This window comes from Strigops habroptila, chromosome 8 (genome assembly GCF_004027225.2).
Source record: "Strigops habroptila isolate Jane chromosome 8, bStrHab1.2.pri, whole genome shotgun sequence".
NCBI lineage: Eukaryota > Metazoa > Chordata > Aves > Psittaciformes > Psittacidae > Strigops > Strigops habroptila.
Genome location: NC_044284.2, coordinates 57,654,144 through 57,675,095, shown reverse-complemented (window position 1 = coordinate 57,675,095; position 20,952 = coordinate 57,654,144). Strand labels below are relative to the sequence as shown.

The following is a 20,952-nucleotide window of genomic DNA, read 5'->3' as shown; positions in this document are numbered from 1 at the left end:
AATATCCAGTCTAAACCTCCCCCGGTGCAGCTTGAGGCTGTTTCCTCTTGTCCTCTCACTTGTTACTTGGGAGAAGAGACCGACCCCACCTCACTTCATCCTCCTGTCAGGCAGTTGCAGAGAGCGATAAGGTCCCCCCTGAGCCTTCTCTTCTCCAGACTAAACCCCCCAGGTCCCTCAGCCGTTCCTCATCACTCTTGTGCTCCAGGCCCTGCACCAGCTCCGGTGCCCTTCTCTGGCCCCGCTCCAGCACCTCAACGTCTCTCTTGTAGTGAGGGGCCCAGAACTGAACATGGGATTTGAAGCACTGAAGAGCTGCTCTGCCAGCAGATACATGCTCCCAAACCTCCTGGGGCCACAGCATCCACCCCAGCTCTCACAGAACAAGGCGAAGGACTCTCAGCATCCCCATACTGTTGGATCTGATAATGCTTTGATGCGAAAGCAGCCGCCCTGCAGAGGCTCAGCCAGGCAGATCCCCATGGCCCCGAGCAGCAGAAGGGCAGACAGAGGACACAGCTTTCACTGCTGACTGCATGTTGCCAACAAGCTGCCCTCCCGTCACCCTCTCCCAACATGAAGGCTGCTGCTGCGGGAGTCTCAGGATCTGATTTTAATTCCAGGAGGCTTTAATGAGTGGGAAAAAGTCTTCATGGGCATCTCTGCCTTGTAAAGCCTGCCTGGGGTGAACACACCTTTACCTACCTACACATTGATCCTGTTTCAAACAGCAAAGCTAATCTTTTCTCTTCCCAAGCACACTATTTAGCCCAGATCCTGCCCAGCCCAGCATTCACGCTTATCCGTGTCCACCCAAACGGTTCCAGCAAGGATGTAGTGGTGCTCCCCTTGGGCTCTGAGGAATGGCATCCTCCCAAGTGGCTGGATGGGCACAAGGGATGCAGCATGGCACAGGAGATGGGCAGCAGCCTGGGTGCTCCTCCACACTGCAGTCACTGTGCTTTCGGGAGGCAAGCCAAGCCCCTTTCTTCCAGGCTGTGACATCTGTGTCACCTCCATGAGCTGAGTCCCTGCCAAGCAACTGTTCCCTCCAGGAAATCAGTTTTCAGGCTCAAAAAGGCAGTCATTGTCCTTGAGCAGAGCATCCGGCCCCTCTTGGAGCCCGTAATAGAGGTCATCCTCCTCTGCAGCACCTTTATGGGGGGCACAGGGGTGCTGTCCCCCCGCTGGGGTGCAGCCAGAGCGGGTGGATGGCAAGGGCCGGCCCCGTGGCGTGGGGCTGCTGGGCACGGAGCCCTCCAGCGACGGCGTGTCCATGTCCTCCAGGAGGGATGCCAGCGGCGCATCCCCCAGCGCCGGCCGGGGCGGGCTGCAGGAACAGGGGGATGAGGGGTTACACCAAACACCCCTGGAGATGGTGGCTGCTGGACCCGGCAGCGTGGTCCCAGCATCACCAGCCCCCTTCCTGGTCCTATCTCAGCCCCCGGTGCCTGCCTTTATAGGGACAACCTGCCTGCCAGGTTCCTTCTCCTGCCCATGGGATGAAGTAGTGATACCCCTTGCATGCTGAGCCTTGATCCCAGGGAGAAAGCAGAGCCCTGAATCCCAGCTGTAGCTGCATTTTGGCAGAGGGGGTGCCCAAGTCCTATACTCCGATGCTGAATCATGGCCCCCATCACCTGCAAAGCACTTTTGGGACTTCCCAACCCAATGCGTATTATACATGGCATCTGGTCTGAGGGACATGTACTTAGCATCTCATTTCTACCCATGTCTGACCAGAAACTTGGGATTCATTCTAGTGAGGGGCATGGTTTGTATTTATATTTATAAAATGAAATAAAAGCAAAACGCAAACTACAACCAAAGACAATCCAGATTTCCTTCTGCTAAATAACTTGGTGCTGAGTCTCCCTATGGGCTGAGGCACCATCCAACAGGGCTGAAGTTCCACAGGGGGTCAATGCTGTGCAAGCAGTTAAGACCCCTCTTCCTCCTCTCCCTCCCCACATACCAGAGGTCCAACCCCCCCCAGTTTCACCCCGCATCCCACCGCTGCATCCCAATCCCAAGGGCATCACATACCAGCTGATGGATGCTGCTTCCAGCCGAGGCGCCAGCTCTTTGAGGGGGTCCCCAGCACCCCCCAGCTCCCGGTGCACCTCTGCTCTGGCCTGCAGGGCCGGCTGGGAGCAGCCGTGGGCTCTGTGCTGGGCAGGGGGGAGCAGGGCTGAGCCCACCCCCTGCCTCTGGACCTGCTCGTAGGACGGCAGGCTTTTCTCATAGGCGCTGCTGGCCTCTTGCTCGGCGCAGGGTGCGAACAAGCTGCGGGTAAAGGAGGGACATGGGGTGATGAGCAGGACATGGACCCTTATGGGGCCTGGAGATGCTCGGGGACATGCACAAAGGACACCGTCATGTGCTTTCGGGGCCATCAAGGCCACATCGTAGCAGCAGAGCCAGTGGGTCCTTGCAGGTGGTACCCACAAGAACACATCTGGATGCTTTGAACCCCTCAGCATCACTCAGTCTCCTTCCCTGGGGGGTTCATCCGTCCCTTGTCTCCCCCACCCGGGCCCCTGCTTGTCATCATCCTTTGCTGCAATAGGTGTAGTTGTCCCCAGTGCCAGTGAGCTCAGACACTGCCCTTGTCCCTGGGGGCACACAGATAGCTGTGTGTACAGATGGAAACCCCCGCCAAAAGGAAACCAGGGGCAGGGTGCTGGGACCTACCGGGTGTCCTTGTCCGGCAGCACGATGGGCTTGTGCTCCAGGAACTGCTCGGCCTCGAGGTCCACAGGGATGAATGTTATCTGGGGGGACAAGAAACGCAGAGCCCAGGGAGCTGCAATGGGCATCACAGGGACCCTCAGCCCTTGTTAGCACTAAAAAGGGCAGTGTCCCTTTAGCACAATGTCCCTTCCATTGGATTTTGCTCCTTTCCCAGCACACTTGGGTATCTTGCTTGGAAACTGATTTTTTTTGCAGGAAATCAAAAAGAATTGAATGAACCCAGCACGGTCCCGCTCTCAGCACCTTGTCCCAGCAAGGTCATGCGTGTCCCTGAGCCATGGGGGGGTTCCCATGGCCCATAGGGGAGGTAGGTGGCCAGGGGCAGCACCAAGGGTGCCCTGTCCTTGAGCCCCGAGCACAGTGACAAAGCCACATCTCCTCACTGGGGCTCAGCTGGGCTTTGGGGGGAGCTGGGGTCAGCTTCGCCCTGGTCCATGGGGACCCAGCTGGTCTCAGGGGTCCCATCTAGCCCTGGGGTCCCCACCATGGGCCACCCAGCAGCTCCCAGATGAGTGCCACAGCCACCCTTTCCTTGGACAAAAGCCTTTCCTGCCAGCCCCATGTCCCAGGGCAGGGACACATGGTCGCTCTGCTGCGCTGCTGTGTCCTCTGCCAAGGAGACCTGCAGGCGAGGGCTGTGCCCGGGGGGCTGGGACCCTCTGACATCCATGGCCATCACAGCCCCTCCTTTGGGAGCCCACCAAGGCCCTGATCCCCATGGGGGAAGCAGCGGTTTGGGGGTGTTGCATGGGACAGATGAACACAAGCTGATTTCCTTGCGCTTGTTCCCTGCTGCCTGTTTGGTATTGAAGCCCCAGGCTCGGGGAGGTGCAGGGGTACAGGGGGGCGAGGAAGTGGGGCTGCGTCGTGCAGGCATCAGCAGGGAGGTGTAGCAGGGCACAAGCCTCCAACACCAACACTTTCCCCTCTGGATCACTCAGATTTCCCCTGGGATCTGCCCCTACCCCACACCATGGATGGGAAAACCAAGGCAGAACCAAAGGCTGCAAACCCAAACCCCCAAACCCACGTGGGTTTTGGAAGCCCCCCAAACCCAGCTGAGCCCTCAAGCCCCCTGAGGTGCACAAACACAGGATGGACCCTACCTTTGGGTAGCACTGGCACATGCTCCATGTGATGCCCACAGCCACCAGCAGCACACCCAGGGCACAGAAGGTGATGTAGACCTGGGGCTTCTCCATGCTCATGATGAACATCCCCGTCATCACCAGGAAGAATCCCAGTATGATGAACCCATAACGAAAGGTCTTCTCCTCAGCCATGGGCTCCGGGTGGGAGAGAAGCAGGGGAGGAGAGATGCCGGGAAGCCCGTTTACCTGCTGAGCACACCTCCGAGGGAAGGCAAGGAGTGGTTTCCTGCTCCGGAGGCTGCGGATCGGCTGCAGGCTGAGCCTGGTCCTGCCCAGGGCTGAGCCAGCCAGTTTTTAATGGGTTTGTAATGAATGCAAACACCGACCCGCCGTTCACACTCCAGTGAAGCCGCCCGGCACGTGTCCGGGTAACCTTCCCTGCGGGCACACCTGGATGGACACCGCGCCTTGGGAAGGGATGGGGAGGGAAAGGGGGGCACTGGGGCAGAGACGGGGACCTGGGCAGTTGGCTGGTCCCAATGGGACATTCCCAGCCCTGGGGGCTGGAGCTGGGTTCAGCCATAAATCAGAGCTGGCAGAGCCCCAAATAATGGGAGCTGGCAGGGCCCCAAATAAGGGGATGCCAGGGTGCAACATGTATTCCAGGGCTGCAGGGCTGCAGCAGGGAAGGAGGGAGTGCTCCGGGGTCTTTTTGGAGGCTGGTGGGTTGGGAATAGCCCCTGTCTCACTGACTAGATGCTGGGGAACCAGCAGTGGGGCTGTGAAGGGGAGGCTAAAGCCAGGGAAGGATGGAATGGGGTCGGTCCACCCAGGGGGAGTGAGGACAGAGGATCAATGTGCCCTGTGTTAAGATGGAGCTGGGTGTTAAAAGGTGTCCCCTTCCCACTCCACATCCAACATCCAGACAGTGGCGGTGGCTTTATTCACCTTCATTTTGATCCCTTGCTTGCTGCCCACGTGGGAGCACATGTGCCTGGCTTATGAAAAATAATCTATTATATTATAAATACTATTTTATTCTGGCTGTGGCAGGAGGCCCAGGGCAGCTCATTACTCTGATAGGATGGAACAACCAGCAGCAGTGCCCGGTGCAGTTGGCCTTTCATAGAATCCCAGACTGGTTTGTGTTGGAAGGGACCCTAAAGCTCATCCAGTTCCAACCCCCTGCCACGGGCAGGGACACCTTCCACTAGAGCAGGTTGCTCCAAGCCCCTGTGTCCAACCTGGCCTTGAACACTGCCAGGGATGGGGCAGCCACAGCTTCTCTGGGCACCCTGTGCCAGCGCCTCAGCACCCTCACAGGGAAGAACTTCTCCCTAATATCCAACCTAAATCTCCCCTGTTTAAGTTTGAACCCATCACCCCTTGTCCTATCCCTGTTATTTATATTTTAATCACCAAATTAGAAGAAATAACATTTCCTCTGGGCAAGGTGCACACCCGGCCCCGGCGGGCAGGGAGGGGGCTGTGCCCTGTGCTCAGGGTGTCTTTATGGCATGCTGCCTGAAATGCCAAGTGCACTTGGATGCTCTGAACACACACACGAGTCACTGAACATCTCCAAACCAAATGAAGCGAGGCATGGGAAGTCAGCACGCAGGGAAAGCAAGGTGGAAGGGATGAGGATGTGGCTGGAAAGGGCATCGCAAAGGCAGAGGAGCGAACGGGGCAGCACAGAGCTGCTTTTCTCTGGTCAGATTCCTTTGGTTTTGCTGCAATTTTTATTACACAGCTCTTGCTCTGAGCGGGCAGCCCAAGGGGGGGTCAGAGCAGGGGGTGCAAAGCATGTGCAACCAGCAGTGGTTTTATTAAAAACACCAAGGCTTTCAAACATGCCCGTTAACCCGACGCTCCGAACGCATTCCCACAGGACCCGCAATCCCAACAGCCTGGGAAGCCAGACAGACCCTTTCCCCTCCTCACCCACAAGCAAAAGAAGGGGCTGGGTTTAAGCCTCCAGCTCAGACCCCCCGGATGCTGATATTTTCATAGCTGGGGGGAGGCGTTGCCTGCGGCTCCCCCGGGTGCTGGGTCTCCAGCCAGGATGGGCTGGGGCGGAACAAGGCGCTGTCGGAGGAGCTGCGCCTGCGGCCACACTGCCAGCCCTCGTCCTCCTCCAGGTAGTGGTACAGGGGCGGAGTGAGCTCCTCCTTCCTCCCCGGGGCGTGGATGTAGGCTGGGATGTCGTGGGCAGGTCTGCAGGTCAGCGCTTCTTCGTAGGTGGGGATGGTGCTGGCGTCCCAAGAGCTGCAAGGGAAGACAAAACACAGCAGTACACCATGTCAACTGGAGCATCCCAGCACCCAACAACTGGAGCACCACAGGGCTCGTCAACCAGAGCCTCCTTGTGCGCCATCAAGCAGAGACATCTCAGTGCCCCATCAACTGGAGCATCCCAGCACCCATCAACTGGAGCACCACAGGGCTTGTCAGCAGGAGCACAACACGACTTGTCAACCAGAGCACCTTTGTGCCCCATCAAGCAGCGACATCTCAGTGCCCCATCAACTGGAGTGTCCTGGCACCCATTAACTGGAGTATCCCAGAGCCCTGTCAACAAGAGCATCCCCATATCCCATAAACTGGATCATCCCAGTGCTCCATCAGCCCCATTGGCTGGAGCATCCCTGAGCATTATGGACATACGTGTGTTGGGGATGGCACATGGGCAGGTTTTGCATCCCCAGGGTCAAGGCAAGCCCATGTCAGCCACTTCCCAGCACCAGGAGGGTGGGGAGCCACACAGGAGGAAGGGGCCATCCATCAGACCTTGCAACAAGGCAACATTGTCCGGTTCCAGGAGTTTATAACCCCTGACCCAAGAAGAGGAAGGGCAGCCTGGCAAGGCACCCTTGAAGAGCTACCTCCTCCAGCATTAAGGGCTACAGCTGCAGGTGTGATGGCCACAAAGCAGCAGAGGTGATGGCTTTTGAGACATCTGCCCCCCCATTTGGCACTGCTTCCCATGGGCAGGAGAGCATCCTCATCACCTGCCTAACTCCAGAGCTACCCCCTGAAGCACAGAGGCTGCCAAAGGAGCACTTTGGTACCAGGCATCCCAGTTCAATGCGGTCGAACCCCACACTCGCCAGAGCCCTCCATGCACAGCCTGGAGCCACTTCAGCAGCACTTTGCTGAGCAAACACAGCTTGTGTACAGGGAAAACCTTCACCCAACCTTTGCCCTGCTGAAGGTCCTGCTCAGCACCATGGGTGCAGCCCCAAAGACGGGGAGGCTTTGAAAGCAACCTGCCATCCGCTTGCTTTCACACATGGAAACCCAGCGCTGTGTGCTCAGGGGGGCTGTGGGCATTGGAGAGGCACAGCTGGTCCAAAGGGAAAGCTGTGATGCTCCACAGGAGTGTCTCCATCCCAAATTGGCAGCCCCAATATCCCAGATCTACCACTCCAAGCATCCGCACCACGGCTTTTGCCAACCAGGCTGAGCTCGCAAAGGGATGCTGCCTTGGCAATGCGGAGAGGAGGATTTCTCCCAGCACAGGATGCTTTTGCTGAGTGAACGCCAGCACAGCTGGGGCTGGAGGAGCTGCCACAGCGCCAGCAGTGCCAGGGAGCTGCCTTCCCATCTGGCATGGGAGCTGGGAGCTAAGGGAAGGGGACATTCCTCATGGGAGGCACAGCAAAGCTCAGCAAGGGAGGAGGAAACCTCCCCAGATTAACAGCCCGGCTCATGCTCTCACCCCCGGATGCTCGGATGGGCACTGAAACCCCTGGAGAACCAGGGACGTGCTTCCCGCTCCCGCTGAATTTTTATGGTTTTATGTTCTTCAGAGTTTCTTTTAGTGCTGCTTTTCCCCAGAGCCCAATTCATGCCGGAGCCAAGATCTCTGCTGTGACCCCACAGAGCAGCACTGGGAAGGGCCGGCTGGCTCCGCTTCCACAGCAGCCTCTGCAAAATAAACCCTTGTGATCAAAAACCTTTTAAATGGAGAAGTGGGAATAAAGCTCAGGCTCATGTAGGGGGAGTCTGGGGGCCCAAGAAGCAGTTGGGGGGTCTTTCCACACCCCAAAACAGGCTTCATAGAAGGACCCTCTGCCTGTACTCCCATTTCAATGCCAATCCAAGGATTATTTTCCTTCTTTTTTCCCTTTTAACTCTCTTTTGACATAGATTTTGCTTCCGTTAAAGGTGCCATAAACCTCCTCATCCTTACAGAGCACTATGGCACCAGGGAAGGTTTCAAAGCTGGAGGTCTGGATGACCCCTCCACACCCCTAAATCCAGACCTTCTGCCAGAAAACCAATGTAGTTCTGCTTGGTGGCTCTGCTAAGGAGGTGCCTGCCTCGGCTGGTGATGGCCCTGCAGGGCAAGGAGAGCCATCTGCAGCTGAGCTGGATGTGGGAGCAGCCAGTGCGGGCATGGAGGGTGCCTGCAGGGAGGGGACGATCATAGAATCACAGAATGGTTTGGGTTGGAAGGGACCTTCAAAGCTCATCTGTTCCAACCCCCTGCCACGGGCACGGGCATCTTCAACCAGATGAAAGAACCACATCCAGCCTGGCCTTGAATGTCTCCAGAGATGGCACATCCACTACCTCTCCGGGCAACCTGTGCCAGTGTTTTACCACCCTCATTGTAAAGAATGTCCAGCCTAAATCTCCCCTCTTTTAGTTTAAAACCATCACCCCAAGAGCATCTGTTCATGGGAGAAGAGGCCAGAACGGGGTCTGTGCAACATCCTGCAGCACAATGATGTTACTGGTCATCTGAGCTCACGAGCAGGCTTTGGTCCATGGCAATGCTGGGTCAAACCTATCCTCACCTTCTTCCCACCACCACCATGCAGGGACCCACCTGCAGTTCCACTTCTCCGGAGGCTCCGCAGTGAAGTACTGCAGGTCCCTGGGGAAATGGTACTGGTAGCGCCGGGACACCACCCTGGCGTTGGCTTTCACGGACCAGAGGAGCCCGAAGAGGAGCAGGATGCCACCGATGCCGCAGCAGAAGAAGCTGATGGAGCGGAGCAGGGCATTGGAGGAGGAGCTGGGCACGGCCTCGGCCTCCCGGGGAGGCAGGAGGTGAGCCCCGGTGCTGGCTGATGATCCCACCTCCCCATCGCTCCACCAGGCGAAGCACAGCGTCCCCGTCACCAGCAGCACGGCCCCGGTGATGGTCATGCCATAGCGGAATGAGGCGGCTGCCATCCTTGGGAAGGAGGTTTTAGCAGGGGGGAAGAGTGAGGCAAGGCATGAGAGAGCCCACGTCCTGCAAGACAAGAAAGGGGTTGAGCGGGATGAGGTCGTGGAAGACCTGCTAGAGGAGAAAACGACTGAGTTAGGACCTCTCTGAGGGTTCCACACTCTTTAGATACTTATTGACCACCAGAAAAGGCATTTCCACCATCTCAATGGGAAGCCCTTGCGCAGAGTGAAGTCAAACGCCAGTTTGGATGCATAAACTTCCCAACAGCCTTGTAAAAACATCCTCATTTTCAATAACAAGGCAGTGCTCCATGGAGGCAGGATGGAAACCCCAGCCAGGGGAGCTATGGAGGCGGCTCTGGGGACTTGCATAGCTCTTGTCTTTGGGTTCTATTCCAGACTTCCTCCCAGGCCTGAAGGAATGCCAGCAGGGTTTCTGGTCAAAGCAAGGCTTATGGAAGAGGTTAAGGAGAGGGACATAAATTTTAGATGTGATCGCTCCTGAATTATCCGTGCACGTGGTTTCTCCTCTGAAACTGGAGGTAAATCAGTGCTGCGGTGACAGTAGGTGTCTGGCATCACTGCTCCAAAGCCCACAACCCAGGGGACTTGGGGCTTTCTCAGGGAAAAGAGCCAAGTACATCTCTGAAAGTCACAGAGCTGCTATTTCAGGAGGGAAAAAACCCTCATATGCTGACAAGGCAGAGGGGACCTCACCTAGGGATGGCTCCTGAGACACCCAGGACCCCAGTGAGCATTCCCATCACTGATGGAGCCTGCTATAGCTGCGCTCCCTGCCATAACCAAGCTCAGGGCAAGGATGGAAGCAGGAATCCTTCTGTATCTCCATTAAAAGTCAGGAATGTGCTGGATGCAAGCTAAACCCTAGGAGGAGGTATGACTTACTGCTGAAGTAGGTGTTTGTGCTATGCTGGTTGGGGTGGCTGAGGCAGCAGAGCAGTGAGATCTATGAGGCTCTTACTGACCCACCCTGAGACACCCCAGAAACAGAGAGGCTTATTCTGAAAATAGGGTAAATACCCTGATGCTGTCAAGGCTGCTCAATCCTCATCCAAACAAGCTTTGGCACACAAAATCTTGCTCCCCTGGGTCAGATCCAGCACACACCTCCTCAGCTCCCCAGCACAATTGATCCCATAGGTGTTATCACCACCTTCACTCTCCCTATCAGCGGTTTGGGGTTGGTTTGACAAGCAAAGAGATGAGGCAGTGCCACATGTTCCTGCTGGTTGGCACTTCTCAGCCTAGTGTCACGCACTGAGAGCAACCATCCTTCCCTGGTGCAGGGAAACGTGGGGAGGGGGAACTGATCTCTGGAGGGCTCTCACTCCCCTTTGCCTTCTCCAGCAAACAACAAGCATCTGGGCTTAGGAATCCCAGCCCCCAACTACCCAAACAGCACCAGCAACCAGGGCGGCAGAGAGGTCCCACCACGTCCCCTCTGGCCCTGCTCACTGCCCAGCAAGAAGATGCAGGTTCAGCTCCCACTTCTTGATGGACAAAAAGCTTTGGACCATGTGGGAATTAAGCGCCAGCATCCCCTTAGAGATTCAGCCCTGGGTGACCCCTCTGTGAGAGCTTCTCATGTGGCGGTGCCAATGGAGAGCCTGCACACCAGGGCACAGCCAGGATGGAGATGGGGCTCAAGCACAGAGGTGGATGGAAAGCTGGATGATCCACACTCTGTCCCCACCACAGCATTCATCACTTTGCCTGTATGTCAGTGAAATGAGGATGATCTGGTGGCCTTGGTCTCCATTCCTCCAGGCAGGGCTCACCTCCTGCAGCAGGGACTGAAGTTGTACCCTGAGATCTGGAAGCACTCAACCAGAGCTAGGCAGGGAGCAGAAGCCCAGCACACACTCGGTATGATCAAGGGCACGTGGAATTACATTATTTCAAGCCATTATTTATCAGATGGGCCCACGAAATGGAAATGACAAATTACTTTGTAGTGAAAGAAACACCAGCTGATCTAATCTACCTTTAATGAAGGAATCCGATGAGAAGTGGGATTTAGGTAACCTGCAGGAAGGCTGCAGGACTGGGAGCCCCGACAACACGCTCCAGCTCCCATCCTGCGGTCACAAGCCCAAATTGCTGCTCAGTCAGTGATCCCCAGCAGCAGCCACAATGACCCACAGGGAAGGAAGGAGGCAGAGCTTCCTCCCATGAGGAGGGGACACGTTTAGATGCTCCCTCCTGAATGGCAGGGGCTTGGCTGAGCTGAGGCTCAGGGAGAAGGGACTGTAAGAGATGCTGTCAGGGATCAGCGTCCTCCAACTCACCTCCTGATGTGAGCAGGACACAGCAGACAAGCTGGGCTCATGCTGCCTTGCAGTAGTAGATGCTCAGGAGAGCGCGAGGGCCCAACTGACCCGTGAATCCCACTGCTTAGGAGAGCATCACATCTTCCTGGCAGATTTTCAGCCAATAGTCATAGAATCACAGACTGGTTTGGGTTGAAAGGGAACTTAATGCTCATCCAGTTCCAACCCCCTGCCACGGGCAGGGACACCTTCCACTAGAGCAGGTTGCTCAAGGCCCTGTAACCCACAACTCAGAAGAACCCCTACAGCAAATCTCTTGGTCCAACTGCATGGAAACAACAGGTCAATCCAAACTGAAAGCCTGGATTGGAATAGCACCAAGAGTTGGAATGTTTTGGGGTCAGCCCGGCGAGCTTTGGGAGATGCTGCGGTTCTCCTGGCGAGGTTCGGGAGCTGCTGCCTGAGCGCAGGGAATTCTGCATCTCCGGCGCTGCGCACATCTGGGAACGGTGACAGAGAGGAGGAGGCGGATGTGGAGGGAAGGCGGGGAGCCTCTGGGAGTGACGGATTGACAGCTCGAGAGAATAAACTCCTCTCTCTTGACAAACCCATTGCCGCGCAGGGAGCAGCGCTGAACGCTCCCCCAGCCTACACGTGCTCCTGCCACTCGTGTGCAGAGGTGGCTCCTCTGTGCTGGGTGACATTGCCCCTCGCCAGCCCCCCTCTCGGGCTGGCACAGCTCTCCTGAGCCTCTTTAGGAGACCCACCATGTTTCCCTCAACACAACAACCACTGGAAGAGCAGGGCAAAGGAGCAGGAAGCGAGGTGTGAGGCCAAGACAGGACCTGAGTTCCTGCTCCCTGAGCCTGCCCCTGGCTCTGCTCCCAGGACACTCAGCATCCCAGTGAGGTTTCCAAGGAGGGGCTGCCCCTCCAAAGACAGCTCCCAAACACCCGTCTGTACCCGCTGAGCCACCCCAAGGTTTTGTTCTCTCCTGTCTCCTCCTTTGACCTGCTTTGGAACAGTCTTTCCAAGGAAAGAGATTTGTGTGTTGCATGTACAAACAACTATGAATGTTAATAGTTTACATAGTTCTACTAAGATGCTGAGAATAGCATCCCCCATATAAAGTTATGCAGATGGTGATTCATAGGGTCTACTAAGCATTACTCAGAAAAACACTCTTCTCCAGCTACAAGAGAAAACGAAAAGAGTTTTGAATCTCCCCCACTGCCACCAAGACGAAACCCACCTCCACAGCCCGTGTCCCTCCACGGCGCTGACAGCCTGTCCTGCCGCACGCCGTGCGGATGGAGACATTTGGAACACCAGGGAGAGACACACCGAAGCATGAGGGTGTCATTAGGGAGATTCCTTCCTGCCTCTACCTGAATTTGGTGGTATTATTATTATTATTACTATTATTATTATTACTACTACTACTACTGTATCACTATTATTAGTTAGGGGGTTGGTACCCATCCAAACCACAGTAATAACGATGCTCCTGGAGGAGCATCCGAGACGCGCTGGTGCCACCACCTCCCAAAGGCAGGCTCTGATGGAGGGGACCCCTCGCAGGGCAAAGCACATGTACCCCGCCGTGCTCCCGGCACGACCAGTCCCCGCCTCTCCCGCCCCGACGGTGGCGATGCTGCACCCCGCGTCCCCTCTACAGCCGTGCCCATCACCCGGTGTCACCCCCGGGCCTCGGGGTGCGCTGCCCCCGCCGCCTCTCTCCCCTCGGGCAAAGCCAACGGGGGGGTGTCCGTGTCCGTGTCCCGCCACCCGCGGACCCGCCGCCGTACTCACCCGCCGCCGCCAGCCCCGCTCCGGCCGAGCGGCGGCTCCCGCGGAGCCCGGCCCGCGGGGCGGGCGGGGCCGGGGGCGGTGCGGGGAGGGATGGGGGGTGCGCCCATCGGTCCCGTCGGGGCGGCGGCCCCAGGTTGATCCCGGCTCCTCGGAGCGCGGTCCCGCTCCCGTGCGCCCCGGTCCTTAGGGGCAATGCAAAGATAGGAAATAGAAAGAAGGAGTCAAAGGCAGCTCCCCGCAGGCAGCGTGCGGCTGCCGGCTGCTTGTGCTGGAGGCGGCTTCCCGGTGCGAGCGCCGGAGCAGGTCGGTGAGCATGGATGTGCCCCGGCTGGGTGGATTTAGGTGGGGGCTCCGTAGGGCCGGGCAGCCCAGAGCCAGGTCACCTCGGGGCACAGGGGACAAGGGACAGATGTATCGGGGACCTGGAGAGAGCATCGGGCTCAGAGCCCATGAGAGGTACTCCACGGGTGGGACACTTCTGCCCGGTGGAAGCCATCGCCCCACAGGCAGGACACTGTTGTTCTGAGGTCATCACTACCCCGTGAGTGGGACAGCGCTGCCCTATGTGTGGGGCAGTCATGCACAGAGGGAAGAAATCCTTTGCTGTGAAACCCTTCCCTGTGAGGGTGCTGAGGCGCTGGCACAGGGTGCCCAGAGAAGCTGTGGCTGCCCCATCCCTGGCAGTGTTCAAGGCCAGGTTGGACACAGGGGCTTGGAGCAACCTGCTCTAGTGGAAGGTGTCCCTGCCCGTGGCAGGGGGTTGGAACTGGGTGAGCTTTAACGTCCCTTCCAACCCAAACCAGCCTGTGATTCTATCGTCTCTGCCACAAGCCTGCTTTGTAGCCACTTCAGTTCTCCTCACCTCTGTCAAACTCCAGTATTGCTCTTTTCTCCTGTTCCAGCTGGATCTTTTCACCCTGAGGCACTCATGGGGATACCTGGATGTTAAACAAGCTGAGAATGCTCTTATCTGAGGTTCAGGGTTGTCTGTGTGACTGGCATCTGGATTGAGGCTCACTTCCCCATCACAGAGCTGCAGGCAGATTTGATCCACAGCCATCATGCTGTGCTGTGCTACTGCTGTGCGCCCTCACGGATCCATTGCATTGCACTCGAGCTACAGCTGAGCATCACTGATAAAGTAGCTGAACCCTGAGCTGCTCCTCATGCATTGCTTGCAGCCCTTCACCTTGCTAGCTCCAAAACAGCTCGGGGTTTATCTGCACAGGCTGCAGGGACTGATGCAAAGCCCCATCATGGAATTCATATCTGCTTCATGTGTGCTTAGCAGCCACCCAGCACAGCTGAGGGGCAGCCTCTTTTACCTGCAGACACTGTGGAGGTTTACAAGTGGTAAACTGAGGCATGAGGAGGGCTGGTTCACATGGGGCTGGCCATGTAGCGGGTTTGGGTCTCCATCACAGGGGTCCCCACTCCATGCGCTCCAGCGTGGCCTTGCCCCAGTGAGCTGGGATGCAGCAAGGGCCTTGAACCCCAGTGTGCAATCCCTGACAATATATCCAAACGCTATGGTCCTTACTCCTTGACAGGATGGAATTTGGCTCCAGAGATCCCAGGGGTGAGCATCCACATTCCTCTGTCGCAGATACGCCATTGCTGGGCACTCACATTACCATCCACGAGTGATGCAGGCAGTGATGTGAATCACCAGTTCCCCTATTAAGGGACAATGAGACATCTTCTGCTGCTCGTTACCTGCTCTGATATTACACTTAACTGAAATTTCATTGTCAAATGGCTCCTGAAGCACTTGAAGGCGGCGTTAGCCATGGCTGTGTGCGCTCATCATAGCACAGGGCTGCAGAGAGCGAGGTGGCTCCATGCCAATGCATTGGGTCCTCCAGCCCCATAACCATGTGCAATCTTCTGTCCTCCCCAGAGAGCTGGCCTTCAGGTAGCCAGGAACCCATGGCAGATATTTCACACCAAGATAAAGGCTGTAAGCGCTGAGTGGTGCCAGCACCTCTGTCTGTTTAGCAGCACCTTGGCCAAAGTGCGTTATCCCTCTCTGGGAACTTTCCTGCTGGTGCACAAGGAGCTGCAACACATTACAGGGCACGGAGAAAGGGCTTCTCCAGAATAAAGACTGCATATCTGTGCAATGTATGTAAAGCATCTCATGCACGGTGAAACTGCAGCAGAGAAAACCAGAAGATATAAAAGACAGTTACAGCCCCTGCAAGAACGGGAACAAAGGAGGAATGTGGAAAGAGATTGTTCCAGTAATTGCCTCCCCCAGGTAAGGATGCTGCCTGATCAACGCTGCTGGCACGGAGAAGTGCTGCTTTTTGATTCACCGTTCACCCTATTTTGCTGCTGCAGCAAATCACATGTAAAATAGTGTATTTCACTGTATAATCAGGCTAAATAAGTCAGCTTTTACCACACGTCTCTGTGTGTGTGTGTGCACACATGCACTTTCTGCCCCATCACAACAAGGTGGTTGATACCAGAGCACCAAGAGTGAATTTGGGTGCACCAGGGCACCATGTCCAGGGAAGAAGAGCCCAGGCTCCCTGCCAGGGCCCTCATACCTGGGATGGGACTGTCAGCACACTGGGACAGGTCACAGGTCTCTATCAGTGATATGGCATCCAGGCCACCCTCCCCATGCCCCACTGCCCCCAGCAAGCACTCAGCAGGGTGCTGCCACCCATGATGGAGCCACTAAAGAGCCACTGAAGAGGCTTTAGGGAACACGTCTCTGCAGGCATAAGATGCCCACATTGTCTAGATCCATAGAGAAGCCATTCCCAAGGGGCCAGCACAGTTTGGATTCCCCCTTAGCACGGGCCATTGGGCAGAGCAGAGGTGTGTGCAGCCTGCCAAGCTGCTGAGGGGATGCAGCACATCTGGAGTGTGCAGATGGGAAGGAGTTCCTGCACCCAGCACACGTAAAGCAAGGGAAAAACCTCCTGCTGTTTATCTGTGCCTTCATTTGCATCTCCTTAAGATGCCTAATTAGTTGTGTTAGTTGACATACTGGCTCAGGCACTCCTGCCTAATCCAGTCAGTAAATCTAGGCATTGGAAGCATTTGTCCTACATCTTCAAGTGATGCAATGTTCACCAGAGGGCTTGGGCTTATTTGGGGTTGAACCTGCAGCTGGCCATAGATCCCTCTTGGTGGTTCTGCTGTATGGGGGTTGGGACTCCTCATTCTTGCTCTCCAGCAGGAAACGCCTCATGTTTGGATGTGAGAGGTGATCATCCCCATGACCACAAGTGGTGTTTGCTTGGTTTGGCCAGGCTTCTCACCAAGTACTCTTTCTGTACTATATTTTTGCCCTGAGACTTTATTAACTCCAGAGGGACATTCTGTACATAATATACCTTATTATTTAGTTCCAGTGGCTTTTACTGGACTTGAATTATAACTGAAGAGCAAGAGGTGTGTAAACTACATTCAGCTCAGTCACTTGTTTAATACCAGTTTCTGAAGTGGTTTCTGCACTAGCTATGTCCACCACCTAGCAAACTTCTGGACCCAAAACCTATGAGTGGTTTAAAGCTTAAATGTGTGCATAACAGTGTCCTCACCAGCAGTTCGTAAAGCTAGACCACACTGAGGAAGGTGGCTGTGGTGGGAAGACCTGGAAATGGAGAAGTACTGATACGCTCATCCACGGAGAGCTTTATGAATGAGCAACGATCTCAAACCCCTTCTGCTCTTCATTCGGGACTTGTGTTAGTACAGGAGCTCCAGGCTGGTGTGACACCTCCTGTAGACAAATGGGCATGATAAAGCTGTGGGTTTCCTATAAGGGAAATTCCTGTGTTGCAAAAGGGGACAGAAAGAGCTTCTTAGGAGCTTTCCACCAGAATCTGCAAGGGATTTGAAACTGGCCTACAAAAGAGTGGGGAATGAAGGAGTTAAAACCTGATCCTCTGCTCAATCTTTAGTCAGGCACAACTTCTCTTGCTCTCTTGGAGGTTTTTGCCTCGGGGAGGCCCCATGTGCCGTGCGTGTTCCAGATCCGAGCTCCTCTCTCTGGGAAGAGGCACGGCCGCTGTGCTAACACGCCCGTACCCCGCCACCCGGCGTGTTTTACATGCTGCAGATGTTGCTGCTCTGCTGGAGCATGAGCTGCCGTTTGGCTCACGGTGAAGGAACATTGATTTTCAGCCCTGTAGGCTCCTCAAGTCAAGCTTGATGCTGGTTGTGAGTGCATCTATCACACCTGAGCAGAGCGAGCTAGCGAAGATGTGCACTGGCTGCTGAAACACAGTCAGCTTTACTCCATGCATTGAATATCTGAGGCTGAAGCTCTTTGTGTATCCTTGATTCCAAATGCTGATAGCTCAAAAAGCTTATAATCAAAGACAAAAGTGGCTAAATTTGCTTTCCAGTGAACTCAGCATTACACACAGGATGAAATACAGCTATCCCGACATCCCCAAGCCCCTGTGCAGTCTTCAAGTCTCTGCAGCGTGTCTCTACAGCTAGTACAGTGGTCTCCAGGGAGTAGGTAATGGTTTGGTTTCGGGCTTTTTTTCAGCACAGAAATGCAAAAGAGAAGCTTAAAAGCAGCATTAACGATGATTTCTAGAAAAAGGATGGAGCAGCCATCTAGCTCGTCTGTGGAGCTCATGTGTGGAGCCACAAAGAAGCCCTTGGTGTCCAACACACCCCAACCCAGATGCTCCACAGCTGGTTTCCTCTCCCAGTGCCCCTGTATTATCTCACTGCATGGCTTGGCTTAGGGCTGCCCACAAGCACTTGGTTACATCAGTGTGCTGTGCCAGGAGGTTACTGAGAGGTGTTATGCAGCCAGCAAACCTTGCAAAACTTTTGTCAGAACCATGAGCAGATACACAAGGCTGAAAGAGAAGGAACACCTTTTATTATTCCAAGGGGTATATGGCTGGGAAAAACCAAACACACTTTCAGGCACAAAAACCCTTCTGCAGGTCAGAATATTTGGGGCAGCAACTGGTGTGTGCAGGTTACAGGTGGTGGGAAAGGTGCTGCATTACTCGACCCAGCTTAGGAGGTAGATGTTGTTTAGCTTGGTTCTCTTCGCACTGTGTGGTCTCTTTTTCAAACAGCAAATGACCATCCCTTCCTTCCAGCAGCAGTGACATTGCTCTGGCTGTACAGCTGTGCCCAAAGGCTTGTCTGCCTTCTGCAAAGCTCACCTGCAATGTTGTCTGTTGACCTAGCAAAAGCTGTTATTTCTGCCTGCACATCTTGCCTTACTTTTAACCCAGAACATTTGCATCTTCCTACCCGAGTTTCTAGATAGCTGGAAAAAATTCCAAAGTTCTGGAAAAATGACAGACGTGAGTTTGGGAAATAAAGGGCTGTGACTTCTCCTTAATGGCATTAAAAGTGTTAGGCTGAGGATACCAACACTCGCCTCCAGTGAGCCAAGGGCAGTGCCACAGCTCCCTCAGTGGTGAATTTGGCTCACACTCCGGTTAGCTCTGTAGTCTGAGGCTCTGTGAAGACTCCACTCCCAACATGTTCTCCTGATTTACTCCTGAAAGAAACAGCAGTAGTGGATGATTTCTCCTACGGAGTGTCGGAGCAGGTTGCTCCTATCTGTTCCCTCAGTGAGTCAGAGAAACAGACCTCATACCGGCCTGGGAGAAAGGGAAGGATGTGACAGTGAGTAACAGACGTTTAACAAGATGCATGTGAAGAAACAGATGGAAGACATCACCTAAATTACTTACCTTCAGACTGAAAAACAGGTCTCTGTCTCCCACATCCAGTTACTGTCAGCATCTCACCCTTGAAGCAGAGACCTGACATTCCTGATGGAGAACACAGGCTTCCCTGCTTGACCTCCCTGTGAAGTCACCCAGGACCCAGAGAGTTAATCTTTCTCCTCAAAATACACCCTGTCCTTCCCTTAGCTAGGAGCTAGTCTGGCTACTCGTTTGAAAGAGTGTAGTTTCACTTCTCTGGAGGTGTGAAGACTCCTGTGCTAGAAAACTGTCAACTCTCACTGGCGGGTGACTCTTTCCTCACAGAGAGATGGAACTCTCCTCCCTCCGTGACTCACCGTGCCACTTCCAGCGTGAGGGAGAGCTCATCCCACCCCTATAATCTGCATCAGTCTGGATGAGAATGGACACCTCAGTGAAATACAAGTTCAGAGCTTATTACAGGCTCTTGGCTGATACTGGAGATAATGGTAATTAACTGCTCTGGGATGACAATGGTTTATTGCTGGATGATCTCCAGATGCTTTCCTTAAGCATTCCGTAAAATGCTGAGGATGGGGAGGGCAGAAGGAGACAGAAAGTGGTTGCGTGTTGAGAAGCATGTCTAGGTTTTAACATGAGCTGGAGACAGGATCTGTGTGTTTACCCCTTCTCCAGTCTATTTTGGGAGTCACAGGGTTTTTCTGTGTGTGGGTACAGAAAGGCCACTGCTCCCTGTCAGCGCAGTTTTGCAGCCATCACATTTCTGTGCTTGCTAGAGGTATGGAGAAGTTTGGGGTTGTTGTGCCAGGAGGTACTGAAATTGCTGTCTCGTTTTATGAGGTATCGCTACAATCAAGGCTGCCAAACTGAATTTGACAGGAATCTCTTGTATTAAAAGAGACTGAGCAATCACACCCTCATCACCTTCCCTCACAGACACCTTTGCCAATCACTTCTTTGCAGGGGTGAGGACCAATCTATTTATTCAGTCCTCAGTCTGAGATTGTTCCGTATCTCCGTGAGATGATCCATAGGCAGGAGCACGTCTTGTCACTCTCCATAGAAAGGGGCAGGAACCTCTTCTCAAAGCCTCCGGCTTCCTTCTGCTCAGCTCCATAGATGTGGGAGTTGCTTCCCAACGTGGATTGTCACCAAGGCACATCTGCCATCAGAAGGAGGCGAGAAGCTCAGAGGGAAGTAAATTGGCTTAGCAGATATCAGCAGTCAGCTTTTGACCTGATTTTGTACTGAGTTTTCTAGTGAAAAAGCCTATCAGCGCAGCACTGAACCATATTAAATACGCCTCCATTTATCTTCAATAAGACCAATGTGATTCCTTATGATTGGAACAATGGTGTATTTTTGTCACCCTTAATTATTAACTTATCTGGCTGCGATCGCTTCGCTTATGAAAAGGATATGCTGGGTGTAATAGCTGTACAATTCTTATATAACCAACATTAAACTTTGGGGGGTTTTCAGCTATTCTTCTCCTTTTTCACTTCGCTTACAGCTTTTCTGTTTCTCTTTGGCATAGGTAAGGGCTAGATCCTACAGTTACAGTGCTGGTTTTGGAGCGTGGCCTGGAGTTTTATCAGTTTACATCATCTGGGAGTGGGCCAGTGAAATGTTCTAAACGTTGAACTAAATGAAAGCAGACAGGTGACAGAGTGACAGCGCCAGAGGAGAGAATAGCAACGGCCAAGGCAGTGGAAGTCTTCGCTTTATTTGGAGGGAAAGGGCCCATGAGTACATCTGGTACCGGGAGGCCAAACACACACATGGATTTGCTGGGAGCTGAGAACAGGGGAAAAATTTGGCCTGTACAGAAAAATAACTTCCCCTGTTCTCCTCCGGTGACATTGGCAAGCCTTCATGGTCACGTTAGCCCTGAATGCTCTTCGCATGTTCCCACAGCATCTGCCACTCCAAGCGAGAGAAGGCCATAGGCAAGTGGTGGGAGAGGGTACCCTGGAGTCACTTCACTGCTGCCTTCACGACAAAGTTCACCCTGAGCACCTTGGGGGACACTGGTACATGTGTCCATTATACCATGAGTCAAAAATAACGTATTTATTGCCTTCCAGTGGCTGCAGCTCTTTTTTGATGCCCACTGCAGTTGGTGTCCATCAGGATCTCACTGAT

At 54.4% G+C, this 20,952-nt stretch overlaps 2 protein-coding genes across 2 annotated transcripts; both read right to left on the bottom strand.

The window, feature by feature from the left end:
• Positions 1 to 598: 598 nt before the first annotated feature.
• BSND (barttin CLCNK type accessory subunit beta) lies at positions 599 to 4,162 on the bottom strand. The gene is made up of 4 exons (XM_030494042.1): positions 3,861 to 4,162; positions 2,695 to 2,774; positions 2,047 to 2,286; positions 599 to 1,330 (listed from the first exon to the last, which is right to left on the bottom strand). The coding sequence occupies exons 1-4, from the start codon at positions 4,035 to 4,037 to the stop codon at positions 1,060 to 1,062; spliced, it is 768 nt and encodes a 255-aa protein (XP_030349902.1). The 5' UTR covers positions 4,038 to 4,162; the 3' UTR covers positions 599 to 1,059.
• A 1,492-nt stretch (positions 4,163 to 5,654) lies between these two features.
• On the bottom strand, positions 5,655 to 13,397 carry TMEM61 (transmembrane protein 61). The gene is made up of 3 exons (XM_030494041.1): positions 13,133 to 13,397; positions 8,683 to 9,093; positions 5,655 to 6,113 (listed from the first exon to the last, which is right to left on the bottom strand). Exons 1-3 carry the CDS (start codon positions 13,237 to 13,239, stop codon positions 5,828 to 5,830), a joined length of 804 nt encoding a protein of 267 aa, XP_030349901.1. The 5' UTR covers positions 13,240 to 13,397; the 3' UTR covers positions 5,655 to 5,827.
• Positions 13,398 to 20,952: the final 7,555 nt, after the last annotated feature.